General features: G+C 39.5%; 1 protein-coding gene across 4 annotated transcripts in view; it reads right to left on the reverse strand.

Moving 5' to 3' along the window:
• map4k3b (mitogen-activated protein kinase kinase kinase kinase 3b) overlaps positions 1–8,547 on the reverse strand; it is a 34,958-nt gene extending 26,411 nt beyond the window's left edge. For all 4 annotated transcript variants that reach the window (XM_052145187.1, XM_052145186.1, XM_052145184.1 and 1 more), the window contains exon 1: positions 8,325–8,547. In XM_052145187.1, the coding sequence (XP_052001147.1) occupies positions 8,325–8,420 (96 nt within the window). In that variant the 5' untranslated portion in view covers positions 8,421–8,547. The remainder of the gene's footprint in view (positions 1–8,324) is intronic.
• Between the last annotated feature and the right edge of the window lie 2,412 nt (positions 8,548–10,959).

Here is a 10,959-nt window from a genome sequence, read left to right on the forward strand (position 1 = left end):
GATGCAAGGGTGTGCCTTATGCAAAATCCACTTTTACATGGTGTATGTACATAAATGTGAATCGGCAGTGTGTGTACACAACCACCCTACAATGTTAAAAGTCCACCCACTCCTCTTTTTTATAATTCTATTAATCAAAAACAGTGTGTCAAAATGAACAGTTTTCGTTTCAGGCCTCGCCCACTACTGGTGACGGACTCCACCATCCTCCCCTGAGTGATCTACACACCGTCCGCCATTTTTTCCACGCTGGAGCAGATACAGTGAGAAGAAGAATGTCTCAGCTTCATAAGCATCATAAGTGTCTGTTGTTGGCTGTAAAAGTACTCATGTACTTCCAGCATCAGAGCCACTGAGCTGGACTGGTAATCTGGCATCCCGGGCATTTTCCCGGTGGGCTGACACACTTTGGGGCGATCAGAGGTGGACTGGCCATCAGGAGAACCGAGCAGGCCGGTGGGTCAGCCGCGAAACGGGCCGAATGGGCTGGGATAAGCTAAAATGAGCTGTCGCAATATACAGAAAAGGACAGCGAACACCCCACCACTCAATTTTTTGCCCAGTTGCTATGTAAAATCCTGGGCCAATTTCTCTTCCCAGTCCAGCCCTTCCTGAACTCCGGTATTTATGCTGTCATTCATATAGGTTCTGATTTGATGTTGCTGTAGTAACCAAAGCACAAGCTGTAAAAGCTTCCTCTTCCGGAAAGGGGGCGGGGAGCAGCAGCTCATATGCATTTAAAGAGACACACACAATATCAACGTGTTTTTGATTCCACCCAAAAAGGCATTTATAACATGGTATAATAAATTATCTGTGGGGTATTTTGAGCTGAAACTTCACAGACACATTCTGGGGACACCTGAGACTTATATTACATCTTGTAAAAAGGGGCAAAATAGGTCTCCTTTAAGATTTTGTATCGATTCTATTGGATCCCCTCTAGATTTTATTGGTGTAATCTTAAAATGGGCAGGGAGGTGTCATATCAAAGGTTAGGCAACCGAGAGTTGTTTGATAAAAGGTGGGGCGGTTATTTGGCCTTTTTGTAGGGCTCTCAGGGAGGGGCAGTGGAGAAGGACTTCTAGTTTTAAATGTGTGTGAGTATTATTATTATATATATATATATATATATATATATATATATATATATATATATATATATATATATACAGTGAGGAAAATAAGTATTTGAACACCCTGCTATTTTGCAAGTTCTCCCACTTGGAAATCATGGAGGGATCTGAAATTGTCATCGTAGGTGCATGTCCACTGTGAGAGACATAATCTAAAAAAAAATCCAGAAATCACAATGTATGATTTTTTAACTATTTATTTGTATGATACAGCTGCAAATAAGTATTTGAACACCTGAGAAAATCAATGTTAATATTTGGTACAGTAGCCTTTGTTTGCAATTAAACGTTTCCTGTAGTTTTTCACCAAGTTTGCACACACTGCAGGAGGGATTTTGGCCCACTCCTCCACACAGATCTTCTCTAGATCAGTCAGGTTTCTGGGCTGTCGCTGAGAAACACGGAGTTTGAGCTCCCTCCAAAGATTCTCTATTGGGTTTAGGTCTGGAGACTGGCTAGGCCACGCCAGAACCTTGATATGCTTCTTACAGAGCCACTCCTTGGTTATCCTGGCTGTGTGCTTCGGGTCATTGTCATGTTGGAAGACCCAGCCTCGACCCATCTTCAATGCTCTAACTGAGGGAAGGAGGTTGTTCCCCAAAATCTCGCAATACATCCTCTCCTTAATACAGTGCAGTCACCCTGTCCCATGTTCAGAAAAACACCCCCAAAGCATGATGCTACCACCCCCATGCTTCACAGTAGGGATGGTGTTCTTGGGATGGTACTCATCATTCTTCTTCCTCCAAACACGGTTAGTGGAATTATGACCAAAAAGTTCTATTTTGGTCTCATCTGACCACATGACTTTCTCCCATGACTCCTCTGGATCATCCAAATGGTCATTGGCAAACTTAAGACGGGCCTTGACATGTGCTGGTTTAAGCAGGGGAACCTTCCGTGCCATGCATGACTTCAAACCATGACGTCTTAGTGTATTACCAACAGTAACCTTGGAAACGGTGGTCCCAGCTCTTTTCAGGTCATTGACCAGCTCCTACCGTGTAGTTCTGGGCTGATTTCTCACCTTTCTTTGGATCATTGAGACCCCACGAGGTGAGATCTTGCATGGAGCCCCAGTCTGAGGGAGATTGACAGTCATGTTTAGCTTCTTCCATTTTCTAATGATTGCTCCAACAGTGGACCTTTTTTCACCAAGCTGCTTGGCAATTTCCCGTAGCCCTTTCCAGCCTTGTGGAGGTGTACAATTTTGTCTCTAGTGTCTTTGGACAGCTCTTTGGTCTTGGCCATGTTAGTAGTTGGATTCTTACTGATTGTATGGGGTGGACAGGTGTCTTTATGCAGCTAACGACCTCAAACAGGTGCATGTAATTTAGGATAATAAATGGAGTGGAGGAGGACATTTTAAAGGCAGACTAACAGGTCTTTTAGGGTCAGAATTCTAGCTGATAGACAGGTGTTCAAATACTTATTTGCAGCTGTATCATACAAATAAATAGTTAAAAAATCATATATTGTGATTTCTGGATTTTTTTTTTTAGATTATGTCTCTCACAGTGGACATGCACCTACGATGACAATTTCAGACCCCTCCATGATTTCCAAGTGGGAGAACTTGCAAAATAGCAGGGTGTTCAAATACTTATTTTCCTCACTGTATATAACAGTTAGTTCCGGTCCTCATATCTGATTGGACGAGAGACGTTCCATGAGCACTGATGGTCTGACACCATCACCACTCGGACGCTTCACTGTGTGTATCAATCCGCTTGTGATCATGTTGTTCTAAACTAAAATGTGAGAGCAGTGCATATATGTTAACAGTTACTGTATAAGTGTCTCTTACATGTATTTTGTTTTTATTGACATATGTTAGCCAGCAGGTGGTGGCAAAAGATAATTTTTGTGTGTAATATGAGCCAGTTATGTGACATGAAGTGAATCCGCATCAGTCATTGTTTACACACAACAGATCTTCATGATCGCTCGTATTACTACTACACGACTAAAGCTAGAAAATCGCTTTAAACAAACAACTTTAGCATTTATCACAGCTGAGAGACACAACAGAATGATTAATTACAGAACTCAAGGTGCTTATCTCTTAATGGAGTTACCACATTGTAGAAAAGTACTGTTCAAAATGGTGGAGAAGACTGCGGTTTCTATAGTAAATGACTATTGCGCACTGGCTACCACGAAATAGGGAGGAATACCGCTGTTTGGGTGGCTATTTTTCCACTGAGAAAGCTGATCTTCAGAAAGCTGACAGCATCTCTGCTTGGGTGGGGCAACAGGTGATTGCACCCGCTCCATCTCTCTCTCTCTCTCTCTCTCTCTCTCACACACACACACACACACACACACACACACACACACACATCCATCCTTGTTTATCCAAAAACTTGTTAGAAGCAGCACAAGCCGTGATACTATTTCTGAGGTGACATTTTTTTATTACTTACGGAGGCTTGGATGCATCATTTGGTTTGATCCAGCAATGGAAGATAATGATCTGTCGCATAAGAAAGCAGTTCCATGCACAAATGTGTTTTTATGACCGTTTTTTTTATTTTTTTATTTTTTTATTTACATGTTCATTGAACTGTTGTATATAAACAATATCACACACGCAATCATGCTATATGGCCCTAAATCAGCACTGCTGTGATTACCTACGGCACTCGGCCTGCGTCTGAATCATAGTAGTGCTGATGTAGGTCCATATCACATTCTTGCTTGTGTGATATTGTATATATATATATATATATATATATATATATATATATATATATATATATAAATACAGTACTGTGCAAACTTTAGGCACTTAAGATGTTTCACAAAAACATTTGTCTTAAGATGGTTATTTATATCTTCAGCTTTAGTGTGTGAACAGGAAAAATAACAACATTATTAATAACAAATATTACTTTTGCAAATAGTAAAGATTAGAACAGAAGAACAGGGCGCTCTGCAAGAGATAGCATTGCCCCCACAGAGCCCCCCACTGAACATTGAGTCAGTCTGAGATTACATAAAGAGACAGAAGCAATTGAGACATCCTAAATAGATAGAAGAACTGTGGTGAATTCTCCAAGAAGCTTGGTAAATCCTATCTGCTAACAACCAAGAAAAACTGGAGAAGAACTAGGAGAATTGGGGCTGTTTTAAAGGCAAAGAGTGCCACACCAAATATTGATTTAGCTTTTTATGTTTACTGGGCTTTGTATGATGTTTATTGATAAATGAAAAAAAAAAAATTATTATTTTTATTTTTAACTCCTCACTATGCAACATTTTTCACAAGTGTCTAAAACTTTTGCACATTACTGTATATATATATATATATATATATATACAGTATATATAAAGATATATATATATTTTTATTATCTGTGTTTGTACTCAGGCTTTGGCCATAGGGATGTTTGTTGGGGGTCGGTGTGGGGTTGGGGAGGGAAAGTGAAAGGGAAATAATGGGGTTTAAAAGGGATAATGGTTTACTCTGTGCAAGCATGTTTTGCTTTGTTATGTGTCATATTTGAGGATCAACCAATAAAAACTTTTAATCTGAAAAAAGAACTTGAAACCATTCTTCCATGATTAACAAATTAGATATTGTTATTATTTGTTGTGGTATTTAAGATGGTATTGAGAATCATAAAATTTCACTACCTAATACTGAGATTTTGGTATTGTAATAATGTATAGCCTTTATTGTGCATGGTAGATCTTGTTGCAATAACATGATGAAAAAGTAGATCTCATTCCATCGAACTATGAGCATCCCTGCTGTTAATGGTGGTGATGGAGGTTTTTCTTTATTTGACTACCGTACGTGACATAGAATAATTACCATATCACAACAGCCTCCTCCCCTACCCAGTTCAGTGTACATTTCTGTCACATAGAACGTTGATTGCATAGGTACACTATTTGGTTGGCCATCGGTCATAATTTTAGAAAAATATACAACAGAATCTTTGACATGTTACTTGAGCATGTAACTTAAAATGTCCTTTGTTCTCTCTGGACAAGTAACTTTTTTACTCGGACAAGTGAATGATAAATGTACTTGTCCAGAAGACAAGAAAATGACAATAATTAATGTTGAGCCCTGCAATGTACGACAGCAAACAGATAAAATTACCGTAGAAGTTATCATTGATCATTTTCATTATTCTAACATTAGCTAAATTAGGTAATGCTAATGTTAGCTAACAACGTTAGCTGTCAGTCTCCTCGCTTATGTCGACTGATATATCCAGCTTGTCATGAAAAACAATGTATAACATACGTAACATATCAAGTTAGCTAATTATCTAACTTTAACTTTATTTCCAGCGGCTCTGACAACGTAACTATTTTAAGCATCTGAGGAGCAAGTTGCCTCATCATGTAACGTTAGGCTATTTGTAATGTTAACTAATTAAGTTGAAGTAATGCTACTGTTTACTGACTCTAGAGGGTTCAAGGTCCACCCACCACATTCTCACAAAATCCTGTGGGAAACACTGTATCCCCCTTTTTTCACACTGCTGTAACGAGAATTGTGGTACTGAGAATTTAATGACCATCTTTGAGAATAGGGGTCATAAGAATATCATAATGAACACCTTTTTTCATGTTGTGGTAATGAGAACTGTTTTAATGAAAATATCATAATGACCACCTTTTTTCCAGTTACGGTAATGAGAACTGGGGTCATGAGAATATCATAGTGACAACTTTTTTGTGTTGCGGCAATGGAAATTGCGGTAGTGAGAATATATTGAACATCTTTTATCACAGCGAGTAAAGATGCTGACTACCACCCCAGGATTCGTGAGTTCGAATCCAAGGCATGCTGTGTGACTCCAGCCAGGTCTCCTTAGCAAATTGACCCGGTTGGTAGTCAAATGGGGTAATCTCCTCGCTCTCGGTGGGGCGCGTGGCGAGTTGTGCATGGATGCCTCGGAGAACAGCGTGAAGCCTCCACACATGCTATGTCTCTGCGGTAACATGCTCAACAAGCCACGTGATAAGATGTGTGGATGCAACTGAGATTCGTCCTCTGCCACCCGTATTTAGGCGAGTCACTATGCCACCATGAGGACTTAGAGTACATTGGGAATTGGGCATTCGAAATTGGGGAGAAAAAAAGATATTATAACATTATAATGACCACCTTTTTAGTATTGCAGTAATGAGAATAGCAGAAATGAGAATATTATAATGACCACCCTTTTTAGTGTTGCCCTTGTTGTAATGAGAATTTCATAATTACGTTTTCTGTGTGTTGCGGTGATGAGAATTGCAGGTAAAATATGCATATCTATCATGAAAATAATGTCACAATGTAAAAAATCTTAATGCCCCTAAAACTAGGCTTAATTTTCTGTATACAAATTACACTGCCTGGCCCCCTGCCCAAAGAAGTTGCATACTCTTAATATTTAGTTGGACTGCCTCTAGCTTTGATTATGGTGCACATTCGTCGTGGCATTGTTTCGATGAATGCAACATCACAACCTAGTGGTGGTGGTGTAGTGGTCTAATGCACATAACTAGTAAACTGGTAATCAGAAAGTCGCTGGTTCGATCCCCACAGCCACCACCATTGTGTCCTTGAGCAAGGCACTTAACTCCAGGTTGCTCCAGGGGGATTGTCCCTGTAATAAGGGCTCTGTAAGTCGCTTTGGATAAAAGTGTCTGCCAAATACATAAATGTAAATGTAAATGTATTGATGACAGGAGAGTCGAACCACTCTGTAAAGTCTTCTCCAGCACATCCCAAAGACTGTCAATGGGGTTAAGGTCAGGAATCTGTGGTGGCCAATTCATGTGTGGAATCTCATGCTCCCTGAACCACTCTTTCACAATTTGAGCCCAATGAATCTTTGCATTGTTGTCCTGAAATATGCCGTGCCGTCAGGGAAGAAAAACTCCATTGATGGGATAACCTGGTAATTCAGTACATTCAGGTAGTCAGCATAATGTTGCTGAGCCTAGACCTGACCAACTGAAGCAACTCCAGATCATAACACTGCCTCCAGAGGCTTGTAAAGTGGACACTATGAATGATGGGTGCATCACTTCATGCACATCCCTTCTTGTCCCGACACACACATCACTTTGGCATAGGGTAAATCAGGACTCATCAGACCACATGACCTTTTTCCATTGCTCCACAGTCCAATTTTTATGTTCCGTAGCAAATTGAAGTCATTTTTTCTGATTGGCCTCATTAACAAGAGCATTTTTTGTAGCCACACAGCTGTTTAAATTATTGTAATCCTGTAAATTATTGTTGCATTGTGAATGTACTCTTTCACTATTAAACATAGCCATGAATTCTACTGTAGATTTTTTTTGTCGATGTAACTTCATGCGTTTTAGTGATCTCCAATCATGATCATTCAAGATGTTTTTCCAACCACATTTCTTCCTTGAAGCTGATGGTTCACCACTATCCTTCCAGGTTTTAATAATCCATTGGAGAGTTCTAAGCCCAATTCTTGTGATTTCAGCAATCTCATTAGTTATTTTCTTTGCTTGATGCAGGCCAATAATTTGTCCCTTCTTAAACAAAGTAACATGTTTTCCACAACCATGGGATACGTCTACAGACATGGTTGTTTAAGAAATGAGAAGCAACACAGTGCATCAGTTAGGGTTAAAAGAATTGATGTCAGTTGAAACATTTTACTCACTGCAATAATGATCCAATTATAGGCTCTAAAGTATCTGCTTATTTAAATCCAAACAGTGATTTTTTTATTTATTGATTTTTGGCCAGGCAGAGTATAATTTCTTATTTTTCAGGACCAGGAGAATTTCTTGTGAGGATTCATGAGAATTACCCATTAGCTCTTAATTTACTACACATACATTTCACAGCAGCATAAAGGAGATACAGTGCAAAGTAAAGAACTTGAGGTTTGACAGCCCTGCATTGGCTTTCTATAGCTGAAAGGCCCTGTTTACTATGGATATAAATGTCTCTAGAGGCTTTCAGCGAATAAGAACGTCACTACAAACACAGAGACAAACATATACATGTCCAGTCTAAACACACATCTGTTGTCTTCTGCATACACTGGTTAAATTGGTGATTTCACTGGCTGTCTCACAGCCTTATGATCTGCTTGCACGCAGCATTTTGGGCAAAAATGCAGTCTACGTACTTAGGCAGCTCACTAGGTTGTGAGACACAGCCAGTGTGTTGTTGCTGTGGATCTCTACCTTGTACACATCCCCATAGGTTCCGCTCCCGATCCGCTGGATCAACTCAAAGTCCTCCTGTGGGTTTCTCCGAGACAGATCCAGACTTAAATTCATCTTGCGATTTAATGTTTGCTCCCCCCGGTTTATTTATGAGGTCCCGATGTCAGAAACGGGAGCGGGCGATGATTGCAGTCATTCAGTACGGAGGGATATGACTGTCCATTTCCACCGAACTACAACAACATGGCCTCCTGTGCGCATGCGCGATGTGAACATTAAAAACAATGCACTGAGCTAGAAAAGGAAGGTGTTGAAGATCGTGGTGGGGTGGCACAGGATGAACTTGTGGGTCATAAGTGGGTGTTGTCACAAACATGTAAATAATCTTAACATTTACTTCTACGTATACATGCACGCTACACTGATATTATGCATAAGGTCATAATCACACAACAGACATAAATATAACGAAATCGCCTTTACATATAATAATCTAACGCCGGTTTCATAGCCTACTCCGTGAGCGGGGCGTGAACAGCGCTTTTTCTTTTCGACGCCGCTGAGAGAGCGCTAAATAAGATTTTGGTTCAGGATATTTTTAAATAGAAGCAAAAACAAATAAACACTATTTAAACCGAACCAACTATACACTGCAATTTATAGGTCTGCTTCTTCGCCAACCTATTTGGAAATGTCTGCCTTTCCTCATTCAAAGTAGCTGTACGTCACTTGTTTACAAAAAAAGAAATAGCTGCACAGCCTGACCAAGAGCGATCCAAAGATGAACACTGCCAATGTAAAAGCCCAAACGCAACGCGTTGCCTATTAATACATGTAATTAATAGTATTGTTAATTATGTTTATTATACACACACGGAGCTCTGGAAATAATTAAGAGACCACTGCCAAATTGTCAGTTTCTCTGGATTTACTATTTATAGGTATGTGTTAGAGTAAAATGAAATTTTTTGGTTTACTCTAAACAATAATGACAACATTTCTCCCAAATTCCAATAAGAATTATTGTCATTTAGACCTTTTTTTTTTTTTTTTTCGCAGAAAATGATAACTGGTCAAAATAACAACATAGATGCAGTGCTTTCAGACCTCGAACAATGCAGAGAAAACAAGTTCATTTTCATTTATAAACAACACAATACTAATGTTTTATCTTAGGAAGAGTTCAGAAATCAATATTTGGCGGAATAACCATGATTTTCAATTACAGCTTTCATGCGTCTTAGCATGCTCTACCGGTCTTTCACATTGTTGTTGGGTGACTTTATGCCACTCTTGGCATAAAAAATTCTAGCAGCTCAGTTTTGTTTGATGGATTGTGACCATCCATCTTCCTCTTGATCACATTTCAGAGGTCTTCAATGGGGTTCAGGTGTGGAGATTGGGCTGACCATGACAGGGTCTTGATCCAGTGGTCCTCCATAAACACGTTGATTGACATGGCTGTGTGGCAAAGAGCATTGTTCCGCTGGAAAAACAATCCTCCGATTTGAGGAGCATTGTCAGAAATCAGCAAGTTTTCTTCCAGGATAACCTTGAATGGGGTTTGATTCATGCGTCCTTCACGAAGACTAATCTTGATTCCAGCCTTGCAAGCACCCCCAGATCATCACCAATCTTCCACCAAATTTCAGTGTGTGAGAGACATTGTGGCTTGAAGGCCTCTACAGGTCTCCATCTAACCATTAGACATCCAGGTGTTAGGCAAAGCTGAAAATTGGACTCAAATAAGATGACCATACTCTAGTCCTCTACAGTCTAATCCTTATGGTCTTTTGCAAACATCAGCCTGGCTCTTTTTTGCTTCTCATTGATGAAGGGCTTTTTTTCTAGCTTTGCACAACTTCAACCCTGTCCCTAGGAGCCGGTTTCAAACCGTACTCACCATGCACTTAACCCTGGCTGCCCTTTGCCATTCTTGTTGTAGGTCAATTGATGGTTGTTGAGCAACAATCGCATGAGTTGGCACTCATCCCGTTCAGTGGAGAGTCGTTTTCGCCCTCTGCCAGTCTGTAGCTTTGTTGTCCCCAATGTTCTAATGAACCACTGTTTTAAAAAGTTTAAGTATGGAAGCAACCTGACGATCACCGTTTCCCTCTGCCAGTAAAACCAGAATGTACCCCTTCTTTTCCTCACTAAAAACTTTTCTTTTCAACTCTTTTAGCATGGTCAATAGTTGTTTTTTTTATTTTATTTTTTTTTATTCCAAATACTTGTGAGGAACTACTAGCACCGTTTTTGCCATCCAGCTGGTCCTATTGCAAAAGGATAATGATGACCACAGCAGTGGTTTTTATACTTGTCCTCGTTAAATAAGATTTAGTTCAGGTGATCACATAATCAGTACCTCATTAAGTAGAAACACAATAGCTTGTGTTGGAATTCAACAGCCACTGGAATGGCTGCCATACATTTTGAAATGCTGATTTAAGAAAAAGAAAGAGTGGTCTTTTAATTTTTTCCAAAGCTGTGTGTATATATATATATAAAATTGTTATTTTACAAACTAGGTTTAGGGTTATTCCAAAATTCCTTAAATCTATTTGACACCACTCACCATCTGTCTAACAAACCTTACTGATATAGTTTGACTTATAATTAAACACTTTTGTCCTTTGTTGAAACTTGTCTTTTA

Source organism: Xyrauchen texanus, chromosome 16 (genome assembly GCF_025860055.1).
Source record: "Xyrauchen texanus isolate HMW12.3.18 chromosome 16, RBS_HiC_50CHRs, whole genome shotgun sequence".
NCBI classification, from domain to species: Eukaryota; Metazoa; Chordata; class Actinopteri; order Cypriniformes; family Catostomidae; genus Xyrauchen; species Xyrauchen texanus.